The sequence below is a fragment of the Xiphophorus hellerii genome, chromosome 3, assembly GCF_003331165.1.
Source record: "Xiphophorus hellerii strain 12219 chromosome 3, Xiphophorus_hellerii-4.1, whole genome shotgun sequence".
Classification (NCBI taxonomy): Eukaryota; Metazoa; Chordata; class Actinopteri; order Cyprinodontiformes; family Poeciliidae; genus Xiphophorus; species Xiphophorus hellerii.
Window position 1 is genome coordinate 32,637,433 of NC_045674.1, and position 24,386 is coordinate 32,661,818.

The 24,386-nt window shown below is 38.1% G+C and overlaps 1 protein-coding gene across 2 annotated transcripts in view; it reads right to left on the reverse strand.

The window, feature by feature from the left end:
* The window catches only part of ascc3 (activating signal cointegrator 1 complex subunit 3), a 235,171-nt gene that overhangs the window by 104,199 nt on the left and 106,586 nt on the right, over positions 1-24,386 (reverse strand). For both annotated transcript variants that reach the window (XM_032558087.1, XM_032558088.1), the window contains exons 11-13: positions 19,409-19,573; positions 362-538; positions 57-128 (exon numbers count right to left, since the gene is read on the reverse strand). In XM_032558087.1, coding sequence (XP_032413978.1) covers positions 57-128; positions 362-538; positions 19,409-19,573 — 414 coding nt within the window. The remainder of the gene's footprint in view (positions 1-56; positions 129-361; positions 539-19,408; positions 19,574-24,386) is intronic.

The following is a 24,386-nucleotide window of genomic DNA, read 5'->3' on the forward strand; positions in this document are numbered from 1 at the left end:
ACTGGATAAATTTATGAATGTCAAATATATTTCAGTTTAGATTAAAAAGAACTCACCTGATGTCCACCTTTAATCTGCTGCAGAACCTTGTTGTAGCACACTTCTTCCATGTCATGAATCTGTTGGATCTGTGCAGAACACAAAACAACAGTGACTGATCTGCTTTTGCTTTAAAAGGTTTCATCTTCATCATAAAAGTGAAGTTTAGGCACTGGGAGGCTTCATTTGTGCAGTTTTTAATCTTTACTGTCAATACCAGTGATCAAACATCAAATAATAATGACAATGGAGATAATATCATTACACCAGTATTCTTGGCTCAAAACATGTATCTATCAATACATGATGGCCAACAATTTACCTTGTTGGTGGTTTTGATGGCAACAAAGGTTTGTCCAAGAGGCACAGGTCTGAAGCGGCTGTCAAAGAAGAACAAGCCGATATAGGGGTTGACGTGCAGGAAGGCTGCCACATCCAGGTAGTTTGGCAGGGTGGCAGACAGTCCCAGGATCCTGATCATACTCTGGGTAGACTCCACCTGACAAATGAAACAGTGCAGAGTTAAAGCTAGACCAGAGATCTATACATTCATCCATGTGGACGGAACTAAATCAGCTCTGGGAAGTCTTGGTAGACAAAGAAAAAAAAAAAAAAAAACGGTGCTTGTGTATACTTGTAGAAATTGACAACAAATATGGATTCATAAGTATGCTAGAGGCATTATAGGCCTCTAACATACTTTTATTCTGTGTTTCCTAGTGTTTTTCACTGTGTTTTATGACTATGTAAACAATTAATCCCAAGATTTTTGGCATATTCAGGTTTGAAATTAACTTTTCATTACATGCACACTGTGGTAGAAATTTTGTATGGTTCTCTTTGCAAAAAAGGTTGCCATAATAAATAGTATGACACTTAAAGTAAGGCGACTTTTTGTGAATTGTGATTTTATCAAGAGGATGATATGCTCAGAGCATACAAATAAGAAGTTGCTGAAGAAACTGTTTTGCATTGACCAGAGAAAATTGATTTTTAGTCCACAGTGTTTTACACTGATGTGTATTGAGGATTGTTTGACTTTGTGCACAGTTTAGGACAACTGCTAGAAGTTTGTGTGGAACTTGAATTGTTCAATTGTTTTTCCTTTTCAGACTGGATGAAATATCAACATTTCTGAGTGGCTCAGCCATAGTCCTGACATGAATCTGTGGTAAGAGGCCTTCATACTTCAAACAGTTGGAGCTCATCACCAAACATAAATAAAGAAAATGACAGAAGAAGCTAGAAAAAAGCTGCTCAGCTCAGCAATTGTATGAAGCCTTATCAATATAGATGTTTGAGATTTTCAGAAATATTAAAAGAATATGAGTTTTGACTGCATTTTTTAATAAACTATAAATAAAGGCAACATTTAAAAGAAATGGAGTGCCACACGATTGCACTATGCCTTTAGAGATGTCTGTTTTATTTCCTGTTAGAAACAAGCATATTGAATGTATTAATGAAAAAACATGTTAAATCTAAATCTGCCAAAGGAATTAACATTTCTGGACTTAACCGTATATGTATGTGAATAAAGGTGATGCAGTGCATCGCTGACTGAACAAAAGCTACACTCTGAAAGTGCTCCATCACTTCCTTCACGCACAATATGTTGGTGCATTAAAAAACTGCATCTGTAACAGGTTCAATCAGTATTCAGTTCTTTGAGAATGAAAGCTGGAGTAAGGGAGCTTTGGGTTAACATGTTTCTTCCTGCAGAAATAATCAGCTTGGTATACTCCAACCTGCACATGGTGAACAATGAATGCACAACAATGAATTCAATTCAAATACATAAAATAAACCACATGCTCCTTCTTAGGAGTGAAGAAGGTTTAACACAAACAAGTGTAAAATATTTAAATTCTACAGCTAAAGCAATCATGTAATAAGCCACTATTGCTTTGGAGAGAACAGACACACATCCATGTTCAGTACAATAAACTTCAGAGTTAACCATACACAGTGAATAACATTATTTTCGGGTGTAAACTGCAAGGACAACACAAGCCATTATACTGCCAGCGTAGAAAGCTTCAGTGGTTTAAAAGAGAAGTCTACCTTCTGTCAGATGAGTGTGACATGAACAGCTAATAAAAACAAGGCTAAAAGCACTTTCCGTGTAAGCTATGTCAAAAGCATGTGTTCATTGAAGAGAGGTTTGGGTTTTATATCTTTAGAAATTATAAGCATTTCCAAGGCTACAAAGCCTCGAAAATGGCTTTATAACTCCAATAAAAAAATGTAACATTGTTTTAACAGAAATCTCAAATTTTTTTCTGTTAAAGTAAGTTTTTATTAATAATTGATTGCACATTGTAATGTGTTTTCATTTATTAACTTCTTCAAACACATTTACCACTACTGCTGTGAAAATGCAGTTGTTTACTCTGTTTTCCCTGTTTTTGCTTTCCTGTCACACTGAAATTACTAGAATTTTCTGGTAGAAATAAAAAATCATATTTATATCAATTATGGGAAGTCATCACAGTTGTGAAAGACATGCTCTGTGGAAAGCAGTAGCAACACAGGAATAAATGATTTTTTTTTTATGCTTTAATCTGACACAAAAAAACTAGAGATGAGAATAACTTTTCAGATGCATTCAGATGCATAATGTAGACTTGGCAAACAGAGAATTTTAGAAACGGTTTAGGAACTCTGGCCTACTAAGCTCGTACACCAGCATCCTCAAAGCTACAAATCACAACAACACTGACTCCGTTTCCACTAGAGCTGAAAAGTAAGTGACTGACAGGAAATGGTTAACATTGTGAACAAAAACAGGAATTATAATGGTTTTTGAGATAAGTATATCTATTTTAGTCATGCTTAAGATGGTCTACCTTTGATGTGCCATGTGTGAATTATGCTGGTGTTACTGCTACCTATTGTAAAAACCTTGATGTTTCAGCAGGGTTGTTGAAATACAACTTTTACTGGAAACAAAGGAAAATTATCAGTATGCATTACACAGTGCAAGCATAATTTGAGCTAACAGCTGCGTTGCTTAGTGCAAGCACTGTGTCAAGCCACAGACAGTGCTTGCACTAATACAGTATTTGTAGACATCTGTTCTAACTACAGATGTCCTGGTCTTATCCTAAATATTGGCTTGTAAAACTACATTGTATCATGGGTGTTTTATTTTGTTGATCTTTCCAGGTCGACTGTACTTAATAATCTAAGAATGTTTCAACTTACCTTTTTTAGGCTTTATATAATGTTATGTTATTCCCTCATCAAACACATATCTGGAGTGTATGATAAACAAAGTCCCATCTGACATAATCAAACGCCTTCTGCACGTAGAGTGAGATTTCAGTTTCCAAAGTATTGCCGTGATGGATGACAGATGCTTTTCCAAATGACGGGTCAATACATTAGCAATATTTTTAGTATCTGTATTTAATGAAGATATTGGGTAGTATGAACATCCATCCAAATGATCTTTGTTCTGTCCAATTATTGTTTTATGCATTGTTGGAGGCAAAGACTGTGAATGAAAGATTTTTCAAATATTGACTGCAACAGTGGAATTATATATATTAATTAATATTTGGGTAAAAAACATGTTATAGAAGTCAGAAGGACAACTGCCAGGATTTCTGACAGGTGTCCTTGAGAGTACTTCCGGCCTGTCCGGAAGTACTCTCAAGTAGCATGATGTAAGGGGACATTCCAGACAGTGTACTACTTATGCCCATTTCAATTTCAGCATTAGAAACAGACTTCTCCAAACTAGTCATTAAATCTTATCCTAAGGAAGGAATGTCAAGTCTCTCAGATGTTTTCTATAACGACATCATCATTAGCTGTGGGGGTGATGTATAAAATCTGATGGTATTTTGAAAAACAGCTATTTTTGTCTCGGTTATCCATACATCTTGTTCCCTGATTATTTCGGATCTCAAATATAGTCTGATTAGCTGCACTCTGTCAGAACTGATGAGGTAACAACTTGCCAGTTTTCTCTCCAAGTTCATACAAATAGCCGCACAGCTTAGAGATAAGGTATTCAGCTTGTTGATATAAGATTGTATTCAGTTTGTAATTATATAGTGAAAGGATCAGGATAATTACTGAATTTAATATATAATTTATTATCTCACCATTGATGCTGTTGGTGCTGTTCTTTTCTGTTGAGCACAAAGTGACATTTTTTGATTCTTCAAATGATGTAGTTAAGTTCATGTAAAAGAGTAACCTGTTGCTACTCACCTTTGTTAACAACTGAGGCTAAACAAGTTTGCTCCAATACTGACTTAGTTTTGTATTAGAAAAATTAGGTAAATTCACCATATTGTGAATCAACATGAGTGAGTGGATGAGAATTAGAGTGGGTGTCGGCAGAAACGGTGGGCTGCCCGACCTAAGAGCCTCCTGCTGGAAGTGACAGGGAAGATTGGTAAGCCCTTTAATGTGATGCAGAACCTGTCAAAGCATCCTATCAAGATAAGAACTAACCAATCACTGCCGGCAGACTAGGCTTTCACTGCACCTTCACTCTGATGCTCCACATGCATTTTATGGTCTACCTTACATTCAAGTTTCTTCTCAATCTGGGAAATACTTTTAATATGATTACAGAAATCTTTATTTCAGAAAAAACAACAACAAAAAAAACCTTACAGAACATGATTTGAAGTCCTTTGTTGTTTCCAAAATAAGATTCCTGAAATTATTTCTATATATCTACATAGTATTTACAAAAATTCAACAACAAGGAAGAGCAACATGTATTTAAATGTCCATTGTTCTTGACTATATTGTCATATGCATGAAAGAAAGTATTCCTCTTTAACTAGGAAGCTCAGAAAACAGCTTCATTGCTGAACAATCACTTTAAAAAACTCAGCTATTTTGCAATATTCTGGAAGTTTGCTCCAGATTTGTGGTGCATAGAAACTGAATGCTGCTTCTCCATGTTTGGTTCTGTGGACGCAGAGCAGATCAGAACCAGAAGACCTGAGATGTCTGGAAGTTTAATACAATAACCGATCTCTAATGTATTGTGGTGCTATGCTGTTCAGTGATTTATAAACTAACAGTATTTTAAAGTGTATTCTCTCAGCAGAAGGACTTTATGGTGATGTGCTCCATCTTCCTGGTTTTAGTGAGAACGCCAGCAGCAGTGTTCTAGATCCGCTGCAGCTAGAGGATTGATTTTTAAGGCAGACCTGTGAAGATGTCCATTTAGTGTTTTGTAATATATCAATGCAATTGGCTGTTAACCAACTGGTATCATAAACCAAATTTGACTGCATTGCAAAAGGACCAAACTGAAATGCATTTAAATGTGAATCTGTCTGTATGGTTACATATATATTTGGTTATGTACTTGTTGCCTTGAAAAAAGATTCACAATATAAATAAAATAAACTTAAATTAATTAAGTAGTTGGATGAAGTGTTTGGATTACAGGGTTCAACTGAGCACATTTGTTAAGTTGTAAGTAGCATACTGCGCATGTGTTGGATGTGAGGTGATAGGAGACAGGGCTAGAACTGTAGTTTTTCATTCTGTTGTGAGAGGAGCGTGGGAGCGCATGTTGTTAACTATGTTAATGGAGAGGATTGTGGATACTAACATCAGTAGTGTGATTATTGAGTCAACACATTATTCGTGCTGCCTTGGTATTTTCCACCTATTACAATCATCTATTATCCATGCATGTGTAACCTTATAGCCTACACCTATCATATTCATTTTAATTTTGGGATTATGCAAAAATAAGAATAATGCGATGTCACGATGACATCAGTTAGAATGATGTACTACCATATTAAAAAGTAAGCAGAAATGAAGCTAAAATCACAGCATGTATTCAGAGAACTGGAGGACTTTTTAAAGCTAAAGTCAAATTAACAATACTGTTTAAAATAGATTCATTGACTGTCTATGGATGGCAGCATTTTTTATGCCTTTCAAAATATTATAGTAGACTCATCCTCTTCATTCCTAGGTTGTCCATTTCTGATGCTTAGGGAGCAATGAGAGAACCCTGAATGTCAATTAATGACAAGAAGGGGATACCCAAAATGTCAACATGTGACGCAGAGGGAACCTGAAAAAGCAAACATTTTTGACGAGTAGGGAGTGAGAATGTGCTGGTTTGTAAATGCTGTAGCAGTGGTGTACACAGGGGTGAAAGTAGTTTTCAATAAATTCTTGGGGGTACTATGACTATATACAGTATATATATATATATATATATATATATATATATACTGTATATACTGTATATATATATATATATATATAAATTGCTTCTTTGAGTGCTTTGGAGTTTCTGTCCTGATGACATTTTTTGCGACGCAATAAAAGCTGGGTAGCTCTTGAATTGCTACAAAATGGAGCTATATTTCCCTCATATCGACACCACGAGATGCTGAGACCTAAATTCTGAACGTTAAGTATGGAGTGCACCCCAGTTTTCCATGTCTGACATATAACCATTCATTTTATGTAGTTTTTAAACTGGTTATATTGATCCTGTGTCCAGATACAGGGATAATCAGTAGGTCTAGCATCATGACTTGTTTGTTCTGAAGATCCTGCATCTTCCACTACATCTTCCTAACAAAGCGTCTCCTCACCTTATAGCCTAAGGTGAGGTTATAAGGTTCACTCTCATACTGACTCTCATACTGATAGGAGGAACCACAGAACTCTGTTAAGTTAAAAGAACATCTTCTGAAGTTAGGATATTTTTCCTACAACAGGTTCCAGAGGAATCACCTCAAACCAGATGCTGGACTGGATCAATGTCATTTGTGAATGTTAACTCCTCATTTTCAACAGTGGAGCAATAAAGATTGAAAAAGGTTATCATTTTGAAGAAAGTATCATCAACATCCATATTTCCACTAAATAAGAGGCAAAAAAAATTGTTTGATAGCGGAAAACCCTCTCAGACTCTGAGCTCAAAGCAAGATGCCAGAGAGCACCAAACTATTTTTTAAAAATATTAGACAATTAATTTAATTTCACATAATTATCGTGGTAGAAGCCATTTGTTTGTTAAATACTTAATGAAACATATTTACCATGTTTGATGTTTGTTGTGAATGACGTATACTCACAGACAAACGAGGTAATCAGTCCAATATGAAATGGGAAAAAATCTATTTATTACCTGATTAAGTCGTGTTTTAGTTTAGTCACTGCTGATTAGTGGGTGTACTCACGGCTGCACAGTGCACCCATTGATTTTTTACAGCAGACAGCCGCTCCTTTTTCTTGCAGGTACACAGTACTCGACCGTACACGCTTACTTTCACCCCTGGGTGTACATCTGTGCTGTACATGGTGAAGAATAATTGTGATGTGAATTTGGTGGAATTTCTTAGCATGTCCAAAAATTCTGGGGCAGTTGAACGGCTAATGCTACAATGTCACATAAATGGGAAGGCGAAGCTAACACATTACAAATAAAACATCAGGTTCTTTGGCATAATTTTAACTAATGAGCTGTCCTGTCTGAAGTTGTAGTGCTGAAGTCAAAACCATGACTTTGCTGTGCTCATATTTTAAATCCTTTCTTCTAAAATCAATTAGTAACATTTTTGCTGAGTGTCAAATTATCTTTGCCCTTTTTTAATTGTAAACTTGGTATTTGTGAAGAAAATCTACTCTTTTTTTAAAAACTCTATTTCAGTGTCGGATAAGGTAGAAACAAGTCTTGAAGTGACTAAACATCTTGTTGAAACAGGACATGAGCCAGAGTCTGTTTTAACTGGCTAATATTGCTGTATTTCACACCAATTTCAGAATGAAGAAATGGCTAAATAATAGACACTGAAAAAGAAAGACAACAGCTAAGCAGTACTCAAGGTTAGAATTAGAGGGAAATTAATTGTAAAATGCAGAACAAAATTTGTTGGACTGAATTTCACCAATTTCAGGGTGGTAGAGATCAAAATTCTTTTAGCAGAACACCAATATGATACCTGGCTCCATTCTAAAACATTTGCATAACAAGGGAGCAAGTTTCATTCAGTTTACAGGGATTTACATATTAATATGTCTGAGGAAGTGAACTTGTGGGTTGGTAGCAGCCTCAGTAATTCCCTCAGCACAATCAATTACAGGAGTCTATGAGGTGTTTCAATAATAGGATAGAAAGATGGAAGAGGTGGGGGCGGGTCTATGAGACGTCCTGTTCATATTCAGCTTCTTCTTCAGTTAGAAAGTGGAGAATAAGCAGGGACAAGTTTTTTTACACAAAGAACTGAAATATGCAACCTCTGTGGCTTTTGATATTACTTACAATATAAGTGATATTGTATATCATCTACATAATATATACAATAAGTGAAAAGAATGTGGACATCTTGTAACTAAATGCAAGAAACTGATGCCTTAACACAAAAAGCATTTAAAAGCAAATGTATTCCATTTCATAATCAGTGTAGTGCTTTTTATTGTTAGAAACAAAAAAAATATTTACTATTGCCACAATCCCTCTCCCGTTCCCCAAAACAAGTGTGTGTGCCTCACTGTTGCCAGGCCTGGAGTTAGGGCACGATGGCGAGTGCCTGGTGGCCGGGCTTTTACCTGTGGAAAAGCCCAGCCAGGCACAGCCTGAAGAGGAGACATGGGTCCCCCTTCTAATGAGCTCACCACCTGTGAGAGGGGCCAAAGGAGTCGGGTGCAGTGTGGGATGGGTGGGGGCCGAGGGAGGGGGTCCTGGCGATCTGATTCTCGGTTGCAGAAGCTGGCTCTTGGGACATGAAATGTCACCTCTCTGGTGGGGAAGGAGCAGGAGTTGGTGTGTGAGGTTGAGAAGTTCCGGCTAGAAATAGTTGGCCTCACCTCAACGTATGGCTCTGGTTCTAGAATCAATCTCCTTGAGAGGGGCTGGACATACTTCCACTCTGGAGTTGCCCATGGTGATATGCGCTGAGCAGGAGTGGGCATACTTGTTGCCCCCCGTCTCGGCAACTGTACGTTAGTGTTTACCCCAGTGAACAAGAGGGTAGCGTCCCTCCTCTTACGGGTGGGAGGATGGGTTCTGACTGTTGTGTGTGTTTACGCGCCAAACGGCAGTTCAGATTACCCACCCTTTTTGGAGTTCTATGAGGGGTTACTGGAGAGTGCCCCTCCTGGGGACTCCCTTGTTCTGCTGGGGGACTTCAACGCTCAGGTGGGCAATGACAGTGGGGCCTGGAGGGGCGTGGTTGGGAGCAATGGCCCCCCCGATCTGAACTCAAGTTCTGTTCTGTTGTTGGACTTCTGTGCTCATCATGGATTGTCCATAATGAACACCATGTTTAGGCATAAGGGTGTCCATATGTGCACTTGGCACCAGGACACCTTAGGCCACGGTCTGATGATCAACTTTGTTGTCGTTTCGTCGGATCTGCGGCCACATGTCTTGGACACTCAGGTAAAAGAGAGGTGAGGAGCTATCCACTGACCACTACCTGGTGGTGAGTTGGCTCCGGTGGTGGGGAAGGATGCCGGTCAGATCTGGCAGGCCCAAACGTGTTGTGAGGGTCTGCTGGGAACGTCTGGCAGTCTCCCGTGAGACGGAGCTTTAACTCCCATCTCTGGCAGAACTTTGAACACATTCCGGCAGGGGTGGAAGTAAAAAATTTTCTCCACCAGCCATAGTGGTTGGTAGAGAAAATGTTTTACCAGCCACTCAGCCATTTCACGTGCCTCTCCCTGGAGGCTGGGGGAAGGGAAGGCTGGGCCTCCCTTCTTAGGCTGCTACCCCCGCAACCCGACCCCGGATAAAGTGGAAGAATAAATGGATGGATGGATGGATGGATGGATGGATATGCTTTTACACAGAACTCTGTGAACAACCAGCTTCTTTAGCAATGACCTTTTGTTGATTTCCCTCCTTTTGGAGACTCTTTTGGAGATCTGTCCAGTCAGCAGTCTTACTAATCCAGATTGAGAAACCATGTATAAACTCGGGAAGCCTTTCACTGTAAAAACACCAAATGTTAGCAAGTATTTTTCTCTAGTTTCAAGTGAAAATTTCAAAGTACACTTGAAAAACTAACTTACAAGTAATTGTCCAGAAGGATATAAAAGTCTGTTTTAAATTAATAATTTCTTAATATTGAAAAGTAGTAGTTGTTCTGGCAGATTATAACTAGTACTTTTTCATAAATATTAAGGAATTATTGATTTAAAACAAGCTCTTCTTGAAAAGTTACTTGTAAGTTAGTTTTGTCTTATTTCAAGTGTACTAATATATTCACACTGGGCTGCCAGGCTTTACGTGCCCACCCTGCCAGGCTAAGCGTTGTGTGTCTTTGTTTTTATTAAGAAAAAAAAAAAAAGAACATTTTTATTATTTTTTTTTATAAGGCAGACTGCAAGCGGCTCTTCTGCTGTGAGCATTTTACTGGCGGGGCAGAATTATTCCTGAAAGAAGTTTTTAATAGCTGATGCATTGAACAGGGAGCATGAACCAATCAGACCGCTGGCGCCTGTCGTGGCTTGATCTCTGAAGTTTACCTTGGCGCGGATCGCTCATCAAGGCTCACTTATATGGAAATTTACCATATTTTTCAGACTATGAGTCGCTACTTTTTTCCCACGCTTTGAACCACGCGGCCTATAGCCCAGTGCGGCTTTTCTGTGGGTTTTTCTTCAACCACCAAGGGGCTCTTTAGCAGGAAGTGAATCATTGGAAGTCAAAATTGGAAATCAAAGAAGCTGTTAAAAGTCCGTCTGTTTGTTTGGCACTGCATTACCCACGATGCATCTGTTCATTTGTAGTTCCAGTTTTAAGTAGCTGAGCAAGTTGCTTTTCAGTGCTTCTGTGTGGCTCGGTGGCATGGAAGTAGCATCCACGGATAGAATCCACACCAATCCTTTCGTAATCCCGTGTGTATGAAACCTGTGTGCGTTTTTATGATGCAAGTATACATTTCCATGTACAATATTTGTGTTTGTGTCGGTTGCTGGGGTAGGGTTAGAGAGCGGCAGAGATATCAGCGGCTTATAGCACGGTGCGGCTTATATATGTAAGTTTCCAGTTTTTTCAAAAAATTTGTAGGTGCAGCTTATAGTAAGGTGCCCTCTATAATCCGGAAAATACTGTACATCAACCCACTGTGAGGATCCATGTTTCACTGTAGAATTCATCAAGGTCCATTATGGTCCGCTGGTTCAGCCCGTGGAGGAGCTTTTATGCTTGACTCGTAGTCGTGTAGCATGCTGGTTTGTTTTTATTTTATTTTTATGGTGACACAATGCATATCAAATGCTTCGTCTTCTTAAAGTCAGGTAGAACTGCTGTGCAGCTGCATAGAAATCAGAACAACTTGTCCCATAAAGCGCAGGCAACCAAAACAGTCTCGGGGGCGCTTATTAAAAACTCAATAGACATGAAATGGAAGAGCCACTAAAGCCACATAAATTAAATCTTCTGTTTGTCCCTCTACATCCAGCAGCAAAGATCCGTAGTGCTGCGGGTCCAGCTCATCATGCAGGGCCGGTTCAATAATGGAGGCCTTGTAGAATTTGATTTAGGGGCTCCTCTATCAGCTAAGAACATGAGCACCACTACATCCATTTCATCATGAATTTAGTGAAATCTGGGAGAGGGGGCCTAGTTTAATTGGTTGAGCAGTCAGTTATAATTGTAGTTTACTAAAATGCATTTGTGAACAAACAGCTAAAACTCAAAGATAAAACTTTCAGTTTTAATCTTTGAATCTTTGCTAAGATTCAAAGATTGTAAAAGATTGTCCTTTTACAAAGTAAACTTGCCAGCTCCTTAAAATTGTAAATTTAAATGTTAAACTATTTTTAAAAAAAAATTTATTTATCTATGCTGAAGCCATTAAATCAAATTTAACTACATTGGTAATCTCTTAGTTCATTTATGCCATGGGCCGGTTCTAAATATGATCAGCATTACATCATGCTTTTCGATCCACTAACTGATGATTTAATTTGGATTTAACAGAAGTGCAAATGATTGATATTTATTTTCAGTTTCCCACTGTGTATTATAGGCCTGGCGGCCCACCATGCTTTACTAGCCCCGCCGCCAGGCTAAGCCTTTCTTGTTTATGTTTCAAGGAAAATAAAAAATGACTTCTTTTTTTTTAATTCAGATTGCCAGAGTTTCTATTGCTCTGAGCGTTTCACTGGTGGAACAGATTTATTCCTAAATTTATAAAAGATATGTTTATAGAAGATAGGTTTATACTGTAGTTTATGCATTTAAAGCCGGACCAATCACACCACTGGTACCTCTACGCGTTGCCTCGTGCAATGCAGCAGCTGGATGTCTTAAGTTTACCTCAGCACGGATCGCGCGCGTCTCCTTTCACTCAAACTGGACACAGGCTGACCTGTGACCAGGCTGACATCAACCCATCATGCTGGTTTTATATTATTTTATTACTAGTAGTAGTAGTATTATTTTTCCTGTTTAACAATGTATCACACCATATCAAATGCTTTGTCCACTTAGGCAGCCAAAGAAAATGTGTGTTAATGTTAATGTGTTTCCTGTCTACTTAACATCTTTTAATACAAAAACACGGTGGGCTGCCTCGGCACCCTAACCACCGGGCTTAGCAAGTTTTCTGGGGGAACCCCTGTACACCAATTGTCTGTGTGTCACTGTAACTTCCATCCTTCTGTCCATAGACTAATTTATGGAAGACATAGTGAGATATTGCCATCTCACTGTATCTGCCATCCTTAGGTCCACAGATAGAGGCACAGAAGGTGTCTCTGTCTGCAAACATAGTTGCAGCAGCTGGATGTCTTAACCTTAGCGCGGATCGCGTGCGCCTCCTTTCACTCAAACTGGACACAGGCTGACCTGTATGGATATTTACATCAACCCCCTGTGAGGAATTATGTTTCTTTCCAGAGTTTTTGATCAAGGTAGGAGTTTAAACCCCACCGCGTTAGCTCTGGCTATGCAGTTTCCGCAGAAATAACTTGTAGAGGATGCTTTATATTTGTGGACAAAGAATTTGTGCGGCTTTTCCATTACAACATGCTGTCTAGCGCCCGGCTCTGTCTGCGCTGACAAAGTTTATGTATGTGGTCCCTGTTGGCCTTTGCATTAGTGGTTAACGAACCAGCGCTAACCTCATCATGCAGGTTCAGCCCGGTGAGGAGCTTTCGTGCTAGCCTCGCAGTTACGCACAGTGGCGGCACCAGGGGAGCGCTAGGGAGTGCTATAGCTCCCCCTGGAAAAGTCATTGTACCCCCATAGAACACCCAGAAAATATTAGATGAAATATTTTTTCACTTGATTTAACATTACTTATATGTAGCTGTTGCGACATTTTCATCAAAAGACACAAAATAAAAATAAATTATTATATACTGAGTTAAAAAAAAAAAGCCCACAAAAGGATTTGAACTTTGTCTATGCGTATTAACACTTCCAGGAAACAATTGACATGATGCCGGCTCCACCCTCATGCAGACGTGGAGCAATCCTCCCCCAATCATTCCAGGGTATTTGTCAGCAACTGACCAATAGGCGGTCGAAATTAGTCAGAAAGTGTACGTCCCTTATATAGATGAAGTGACTTCGACCATATTGACAGTGTTTATCATAGCAAACTACCAACTGTTAGTCAACATAAAGGTAACCGGTAGTAAGCATAACATGTTTTTATCATAATAGTGATAGTCAAATCAAGCCTTGTAGCGGTTAATTGGGCAATTAAATAAACACAAGTTAATTAAAAAAAATAAAAATAAAAAACAAATATGACAATATGACCCTTTGCACCTGAAGTCACTGTCTCCACCACGATGGATGTCCAAACCTATGCTCTCCTTTATAAAGCCTGTCAAAATGTGTACATGTGGTAGCCTAATGTCGCTTTTGTTTAGTTGATTTCGCAGTAAAAATGCTCACAAGGTGCTGTGCAGTCGGCTGCACAAACAGACAAGGGTCAAAACCAAGCTTGTCATTTTATTTTTTTATTGAGGAAAGATGCGGCGATGGATAGCAGCCGTCAATCATAATGACTGGCAGCTGTTGGTGTAACCACGGATTTACAGCGAACACTTTATACAAAGTAAGAAGATTAACGTTCATATACTTTATAAGTATGATTAGAAAGATATCAAATATTGCATTATGGAGAAGATGGCGTCTAACCATCATGGAACCATGGAAACAATGCCACGCCGTCATGTAGTCTAGCATGTATGAAAAAAAATGATTAGCGTCTAGTCTTCTGTACGTTTTTAAGGCTGCTCCGGTTTAAGGGGAAACGCTGTTTATGACATAGTGACATAAATCATGTCGTGTGAATTCAGGCAAAGTCGGTAATTTGATCAACACATCAGGAGGGAGGAGGTATGGGTCGGTTTCTAAGCTAGCTGTTTCAGGCTTCTGTAAATACTGCTGTCTATGAGCCCCAACCAGGTGTGCTACCTTCACAGACAAATCAGCAAGTAGAAACCATGAATAAACTGACAAAAACAAGTTGGGAAAACAACTTTAGCCACTCAGTTCAATACTCCTGATTCTCACTTCCGATCTACATCATGGTGCTTTGAATGATTAAGTGACGTAGTTGCAAAGGGTCAATAGTAGGGTATCCCCTTTGTCATGAATGCTGTTTTAACCTAAACAATGTAATATTATCTGGAAGTCATCTGGCTAATGGCTCAAGGCTTCGTGCTGATGTCTAAGCGTCAAATAAATGCAAATCAGTCTGATTAAAATAACAATACTAATGCGTGTGTGTTCATAATTATAGGATAAAAAAGATCTGTCATAGCATCCTCAGTAACATGCTTAACTCCCCCTTAGTACCTGCAAAAAAAATTAACTGGTCACGCATCATGCTGGTTTTATATTATTTTATTATTATTTTTCCGGTTAAACGATGCATCAAACCATATCAAATGTTTTGTCCACTTAATCAGCCAGAGTTAAAGTGCGCGGCCACGCGTAGTTTCTCTGATCAAACTTCCATATCGAGTTTGATTGGTCACAAACTCGACCAACCAAAATAGTTTCTGTGTCCTCTTATTAAAACCTCAACAGACATGAAATGGAAGAGCTACTAAAGCCTCATTAGCAGCCTTGAATTAAATCTTCCGTTTGTTGTCCATCTTTGCGCAGTGCAGTGAATTTAACTCATCACGCAGGGCCGGTCCAAGGCTGTATGAGGCCTTGAGCAGAATTTGAATTAGGGGCCCCTTTTGTTGCTAAAAACATCAGCACCTCTAAAAGCTTCTGTGTTAAATTTAGTGAAATATGGGAGAGGGGGACTAGTTTAATTGGTGAACCTAAAACGCAATAGGTTATAATCACATTTTACTCATTTGTGTGAACAAACAAAGCTCAAACTCAAATGTTAAACTCATAGCATCAGATTGTAGCTATGGTAACAATTAACAATTTAACTATGAATATTGTTCTTTGAACTTTTACAAAGTAAACTTGCCAGCTCCGTAAGATCTTCCATATAAATGTTAAACAATTAAAAATCTTTTAATTTATTTATGCTTAAACAATTACCGTATTTTCTGCACTATAAGGCGCACCTAAAAACCTTCAATTTTCTCAAAAGCCGAGAGTGCGCCTTATAATCCGGTGCGCCTTATATATGGACCAATATTGAGCCACAACAGGTCTCCCAACTACGGTAAGCAGCTGCCGACTTCATTTTCCCCCGTAGAAGAAGAAGCGCGTGGTGCATGCTGGGTTTTTGTAACGACACCAAAATGGCTCCTATTAAGAGACACGCTTATGACACAGAGTTTAAGCTCAAGGCGATCAGTCACGCAGTAGAACACGGGAATAGAGCAGCAGCGAGAGAATTTAACATGAACGAATCAATGGTTATAGCGGAAGTGGATATATATTGTGATTGCACTAACGTTTGATTTACCGTAACAGTATCAGACTGTTTTTTACGTGTTTATTGAATCGAGGAAAAGTTCCCCTCCACTATATGTTATACCTTGCTGTTGTTAAAAGATAAACTGTGTCACGAAAATACCACGTCACTTACTTTACCTCGGGGAAATTAACAAAACAGCGGTTTATTCATTTTGGGAATGAACAGAGTTTTCAGAACGCTGGTTTGTAATCTATTAATAAAGTTTGACTGACCTATCTGACTATTTTGTTAACATTCCCTTTAGCGCAGTTCCATCTAATGGATGCATAACGTAACCTCAGCCTCTACTGTAGCGTCTATTCTATGCGCCTTATAATGCGGTGAGCCTTATATATGAAAAAAGTCTTAAAATAGGCCATTCATTGAAGGTGCGCCTTATAATGTGGTGCGCCTTATAGTGCGGAAAATACGGTAAGTCAAATTTAGCAGCATTGATAACCTAAATAAACAAATGTTACATTTATGTATCTGTGTTAAAATATTAGCATTTATGGTCCCCTGAAGTCCTGGGGGCCTTATGAAGTCGCTGACTTAATTTGGATTAAACAGAAGTGCAAATAATTGATATTCATTTTAATTGTATTTTTTGATTTGTTGTTTTTAAGACTAGTTGTGGGTTTAAATAGCGTTTCACTGGCGATGTTTTCTGTAACATATAATTACCCAGTAATATTTTTACATTTCCTGTCAACTTAAAATCTTTTATACAAAACCCCGGTGGACTGCCTTGATGGCTCGACTACCAGGCTTGGCAAGTTTACTGGGGGAAACCCTGTAATTCCAGTAAAAAGTGTATGGGAGCAGTGCTTTGGCAGTTTCAGTGTTTTGTTAATTTACACAAAGACCAGAAATTTGTAATTCTGAATTTATATGTAATACATCATACTTTAAAGATGTGCATGCTACTGTGATGATAAGCGTCCAGTCAGACAGCATTTTACTTTGCTTCTGTATGACATTGCAAAGGATTACAGACACAATAGAATATTGTGTTCAGCATGGACACATCCTCAACTTGTCACATTGTGAAAATGAGTGGAAGAGCAACATAATTGTCTTTGATAATGAAGTGACTCATTTAGCCTGTGTTCCCTTAATAATGTGGGAGATAATAAAAGCAGTAGAGCTTCAAATGATTTCAAATCTTCAGTCAAGCTGACTGAAGATGTTGTTTAGGGTTAACATGTACGGATTGTTTTTTAAATGAAAAACAATGATGTTTCATGCTGAAAATGTGCAATATTTTTGCAAAAAACCCCCCAAAGAAACAATTCCGATGCTTGAAACATCTGAAGTGCAGTAGAGCCTGAAGAGGTGTTAAGGTGTATAAAGAACCCAGTCAGCCCTTCTTCAGTAATATCAGTTAAACAACCTGATAAATGGGCTGTGAACCAAGTAAACAGCAGTAACATGTACAGCCCAGTTTTCAATTACCTTGCAGTTAACCTTACCACAAAGGTCTTGGTAGCTGCTCAGCTCAGCAGCCCATCCCTGTCCCTCTGTTTCAATTCTCTTCCTCACACTGCTCTGTCTTTAACATCAGCATACAACTGTTCTACACACATTTCTTCCATACCTGACACATGGAAGAAATATGTACTATACTTCTACAAAGCAAAGTACAATTCTTTATTTTAATGAACTACATGTCAACCTTGTGCCTTTAAGCTCTTTCCCCATACATTAATGATTACTTGCGTCTTGATTTTACCTGTCTTCAGGGTTTTTCACCAATACTGCTGAATCTATGGTAATGAGATACTGCTGTTACTCATGGTTTACAGGCCAGGTGAGGGAGACAATAACAATCAATTATTGAAGTTACTAATAAGTGAAATGACAGTAATACATAGTCATATTTGACCTCTCATTGTGATGTAATTGACTCTGGATGAAGTTCTGTAAGCTTCTGTGATTTTAATCAATTTATTATAGAAAAAAACCCAGTAAATTTTACAATGTATCTTACAGACTGTACTGTCATCTTAATATGTTTGCCAATTTCAAACCTACACAAGCTCCCTGGTTTTCAGTGCAATTTTTCAAAAGGGTTTCATAAACCGGATGCAGGGTGAGTCATGTCATTCAGTGCCAAGGACAGAAATAGAGGACTTTGTACATGGAAGAAATTATAGGATCAAAATGTAATTCAAAGAACATGATGCATGATTTAATCAGTGATTGTCTATGCATTCCAAAATTATCAACCACAAGCTCTGTTCCCTTTCTCTATTTTACACCCACAGACTGACATGTGACAGCAGTTCATCAAGATGTGATATTGGACTACACAACGTGCACCAGCCGTCAGCCTGGCTAAATTTGCATGATGACTATACTCCAGCATAAACACATGCCAGTCATCATCGTGAGAAATCATTACATTTTTTAAGCAAGGTGCCAGTAGGTTGGGATTGATGCTGTCAATGATAAGAGGCGCATGTCTGTCTAATATATCACAGCAGTCTCATAGCAAAACATAAACGAATAATAAAACTAATCTGATACATACACAAGCAAATGATTCTGTTTCTCATTACCATGTAAGTGATTGGGCTAGACAGAAATTAAGTAAATATCATCTTATCTATTTTCAACTGTAATTGCAATTTGTTATATGGCAATTCAAGAGCATCTATATTACTTCTCTTTTCTCATTTCCTCAGGTAAGCTTTCACTCAAATGAGACAACTGTAGTGGGAGAGACAAGCAGAGCTGGTTTCATTTAGTAGCAGTAAGGAGACAGTAAAAATCCGACTGCAAAACATTAGCAGCGCTTCAGTATTACTGCAGATTCATAGCACTGGGAAGTGGCAAGTAAAGCTTTGTTTATACTAGTAAAAGAGCAATAAATAATCTCAAGAGCAGATTGTTCACACAGAGTGAAGGTCCAGCATGGTTTGGATGATGTACCAAAAGTGGTTCTCATTCTTAAAGTTGGTTGATGAAATTGACATCATCATTTTGTTCTCAGGCTCATGTCCACCCTATCTTGTCACAACCCCCTGGTGAACGTTTTGCCCTATGCTGCATGTAAAACTATTGTGTGAATTTTGAGTGTGCGTTTGTTGATGCGGAAAACAGCCTCATTTACTCAAATTCCAGAAGGCACTTTTCCGCCACAGAGTAGGATGGATAGTTTTGAGGAGCAATTGGTTGTGAGAAATTCTGCACTGTTATACCAAAGCACTGAACTCAACCTGCTTGGCTCTGGTTCAATGTGGCGAGTGAACATCACAACGACGACTTATGTTTTTGGTTTTTTTGGCTTCTGGTAACAAGGGGAAAAAAATTAGATGTTAACCCCTTCAAATTTATTTCAATTAAAGCAGGCGGCATAGTTCATAAAAATACATATGCATAATTATGATTAAAACGCAAGGCACTTATTGCAAGAATTTCTAAAAAGCAAAAAAAAAGTTCTTATTCATAAAGTGACAATGCTGAATACAATACATCAGATACATGAGTCACGCAGCATAGCAGGAACTGACCTGTCTGATAGTTCTTGCCACCAGGCTCTCTAGTACTGGTCCACGATCTTCATGTAGAAGATGAACTTCATCGAGGATCAGGAGACGCACAATTTGAGAGAGAGCCACGTCTCCAACACTTTTCCTTGTCACAACATCCCACTTCTCTGGAGTTGTCACCAACATCTAAAACAAGGGTGAACACATAGGTGACTGTTCAAACACTACATTTAGGAAGAAATCAAGACTGGAAACAAAGCAATCTATTCACAGCAGTAGGCAAGAGGATGGTAAACTGCAGACACTAAATACCCTGTCAGATCACCTTTTTATCCTGTGACTGATACATAGTTATCTACCGTACAACTCGGTCTCGACACCAATATCGTGGTAGGTAGTCACAAACCCATGACTAGTTTGAACTGTAAGGCCTAATTCTGTAAGGTTACAGAGTGAATGTGATACAGTAAACAGCAAAAAAAAAAAAATAGAACAGTAAAGGGCTGCTGGAGCTCTCAGAGTGAAGGCATCATCTTTTTTTCCAGTGTACCAGTTAGATCAGAAAATATCAGTATAGTCTGATTCCTTTATTGACATTCTGAGTGTAGCACTTTAAAACACTGAATTTTGACAACGGGCAAAGCCACTGCCATAACAGGCTTCTAGGCTTTCCTTTGCCAAAGGACAAAGCTATGGGTCAAGGTTTCATGTCTCTGGTGGAACTGTAATTTGAAACGCACTCAAATAGACTGAATCAAAAAAATCCAGTATCAGTTTCTAAATCCCTTCCTAAAGGACGAGGTTGGACCACTGGATAATGTGCGAAAATTTACAACTGTACTGTAAATGTTTAATGTACAGTTGCATAGTGGGATATTTACCGGCTGGAGGCGAACGTTCACAGGCTAGAGGGCAGGGCCAACAATGACTTTCACTGGGTAAGTACTTTTTAAAAAACATTATGTTGCAGTTTTGTGTTTGTGTTTGTGTATATTTGTGTAAGAAAATATATTTTATGTGGTTATATTGAGCGACTCTCGCTTGTTTGCTAAAGCTAACTTTGGTTATTTCTCAGCTGGCATTATGTGCAACACAATTGGTTTTTAGTTCAGTTCACCTAGATGCAGATGGCTATCTTCTGGTCTTTTTGTGGAAGTTGTTTAAGGGTACAATGCCTCAATTGTTTGTTTTTTTTTAATTTTCTCGCACATAGGACTGTCAACGTTAACGCGTTAGCGCACGCGATTAACCTGAACATTTTGAGGCAATAATATTACATAACACAGATCAATCAAACCATCTATTTTGACATCAAAGCCTCTCTCCCGCGGAGGATTATCTAGTTCACAGCAGCACGTCACACATGGGGAGCTACGAACAGCGAAATACTTTTTCCGTGACAGCAGACAGCAACAAGAGTTGAACAGTTTCAACTTTCTTGTGTTGGGTCTTTAGCCAACGTTGTGCACATCTAGTATGCTAGCCCGCAATTTCATGTGCACGAATTAAACCGGTCTTCACTGGCTGGATGAGGACAATAGAGTGCTGCGGCGCCTCATCACAGGAAATGAATGTAGATTAACATTTCTAAACCAACGTTTAAAACAAACTGACTTACTATAAACCTTCCTGAATATAAAAACCTGAAAAACTAAGAATCTTCAGACATGGTTGGTTTGAGAGAACAAAACATTTTTCAGAATGTGCATGTTTGATATGGGCATCATGTTGCCCTTGGGGGTGTCATAAAAGGGTGGGGCATCCAAGAACTAGAAAATAAAATAGACCTAATAAAATAGATCTTATCTATCAGTTGGCTCCTGAACAAGTTTGGTACCACTTGTATGCATGTGTGCATGTGTAGTGGTGTAAATTTCTTTTAAGTTACTGTTGAGTATGGGAGATTACAAATGCAAGATAATTGCTTGGATTTTAATTTGTTGGAGTGCAGCAAGAGGGGTTTGCACAGCTGTCTGCATATTCATATTTCAAGATTACAAAGTTAGGCATAGTGATTAATTGTGATTAATCAGTCAATGCCAGATTCTGCTGTGGGTGGGCAACCGCTCATGCAGACATCTTATGGGGGTGACAAGACCAACCCCTCACTGCCCCAGATACTCCAGGGACCCCGAGTCCCCTAGTGTATTATAGGCCTGGTGGCCCGCCTTGCTTTTCTAGCCTCGCCACCAGGCTAAGCATTTCTTATGTTTTTAGGAAAATAATAAAAAAATAAAATAAAATAAAAAACCCGCAATTTTTTAATTTTATTTTTTTAAGTCAGATTGCAAGCGTCTCTATTGCTCTGAGTGTTTCACTGGCGGAACAGATTTATTCCTAAATTCTTAAAAGATATGTTTATAGAAGATAGGTTTATACTGTAGGTTATGCATTTAAAGCTGGACCAATCACACCACTGGTGCCTCTGCGCGTTGCCTCGTGCAATGCAGCAGCTGGATGTCTTAAGTTTACCTCAGCACGGATCGCGCGCGCCTCCTTTCACTCAAACTGGACACAGGCTGACCTGTATGGATATTTACATCAACCCATCACGCTGGTTTTATATTATTTTATTACTAGTAGTAGTATTATTTTTCCTGTTAAACAATGTATCAAACCATATCAAATGCTTTGTCCACTTAGGCAGCCAAAGAAAATGTGTGTTAATGTTAATGTGTTTCCTGTCTACTTAACATCTTTTAATACAAAAACACGGTGGGCTGCCTCGGCACCCTAACCACCGGGCTTAGCAAGTTTTCTGGGGGAAACCCTGTACACCAATTGTCTGTGTGTCACTGTAACTTCCATCCTTCTGTCCATAGACTAATTTATGGAAGACATAGTGCGATATTGCCATCTCACTGTATCTGCCATCCTTAGGTTCACAGATAGAGGCACAGAAGGTGTCTCTGTCTGCAAACATAGTTAATGGATAGAGACATCACAATGTATCTGTCTATGGAAATGTCTCTCTGTACCTGAGTATTAAGCTAAAATTAAAACTAATATCACTGAACATTGTTATTTTTCAGAAAACAGCATCAAGGGCACAAGCGGGTCCAGCAGCGTCTTTTGTCACCTAGAGTATTTTTTCATAGGTGAGAACTATTTCAATAATGCCTTTACAAAGCATATTTGGTAGTTCACAGGCATCTAATCTAAAAATGTAATATGTACTTAAAAAACAAAAGGGTAATATTAAACAGTCTCCCATGCTATAACCCCTTATAGTCCATACATACAGTACATAGTCTTGTACATCTGTAAATAAATATTTATATCTCGTAGAGCACTTCTGGATAGATGCAAACTACATCTCGTTGCTTGTACTTGTGACAGTGCAATGACAATAAAGTTGAATTCTATTCTATTCTATTCTATCTGTTTTTAGGCGATTCATAGGCCTCAATCCAGAAAGCGGAAAAAAAGTTGCAAATGGAAAAGTGACATCAAAACCAACAGGACGACTTATGCAAAACACTAGAACAGCAGTGAACCCGTGTGTCTCCATTCTCCTCCTTCATGGGCTACCAGTGAAACTTTTAAAATGGTAACATTATAAATTTATAATCAGTTCTCTTACTCTATCTCTCTGCCTTTCTGTCTCTGACATTTCTGTGTCTGTACAGACATTTCTGTCTGTCTCTCTGGATCTTTCCTGTCTTTCTAATAGACAGACAGGAGGACAGCTACAATGAAAGGTCAGAGAGGCCTGTCCACTAAATCTTTCCTTTTCATCCCGTCTGTCTTTAACTGACACAAATGCAGTTTAATGTGCTGTTTATCTCATGTATTACAACATGTTTTTCTTTCTTTATCTTCTAGCAACCCTCTGATGACTTCTGGAGATGTTCAGGGCTGAGACAAACTCAGAACTCATCCATGTTGGTTTTGTTTGGCTGTTCACCAAGTCTTAAACTTGCCTAACGGTTTAAGATTTACTGTTGGGGTTCCAATAACGTTTTTAAAAATATGTAACTTCAATATTTGACATTGCTGGATCCCTTCCTTCTTTCAAAGGAACAAAACGACAGACATTTAGAATTTTGACTGTAAGTTTTACATGAAGAGCTGGTGAAACATTGTTTTTATGACTTTGACATGCAGTTTGCTTGGAAACTTTGAAGTTTGTGCACTTTTGATTTAGTAAAGATTATTTAATTCATTGTATTCAATGTAATATTACCATGAGGGTAAATGTATCAGTTATGTTTTTAGATCAGAGTATTTTTCACTTTGGTTGCAATACTTTGACTTCTATGTAACAAGCAAAAGTTGCTTTTGTAAAATAACATATTTTGTTTTGCTTCAGTTTGTCAGATTTAAATTGACAATAAAATAAAGCAATTTAAAAATATATATGTACGTATATTTTTTATTAGAAAAATAAAACATTTTTTGTTTGGTAAATTGAGAGTTTGGTAAATTAAGTTGCAAATTCACATTAAACTTTTAAAAGCTAGCAAAGTATGCAGTTTCATGAACTACTGTAAAATGACAACTTTTTGTAATTCTACTACAGGACTACTGTAATTTTATTATGATAAAAATGTGATGAAATCACAGTAACCATGTTATATAATTACTGTGCTATTTAAAAAAAAATTACAATAACACTAATCAAAGTACTGTACTTTGTACTTACTGTATCAACATACAGTAAGATAGGAATAAAAATTACAGTAAAACTGCAATAAAATCATAGTAAAACTAATAAAATTACAGTAAACCTGCAATAAAATTACAGTAAAACTGTAATAAAATTACAGTAAGGCTACTGTAAAAAAATACATTAAGGTCACTGTAAAGTTACTGTAATTTCTTTACCGTACAATTTACAGTAACTGGCTGGCAACCCTGTTGTCAGCCAGTTACTGTAAATTCTACAGTGACTGTAGCAATGTAGGAAAAAAACATTGCTTCAATTTTTCAGTTACTCAATCTAAAAAAACTGGATTCATACCCTTCATATTTACCTACAATCACTGCAACTCAGAAG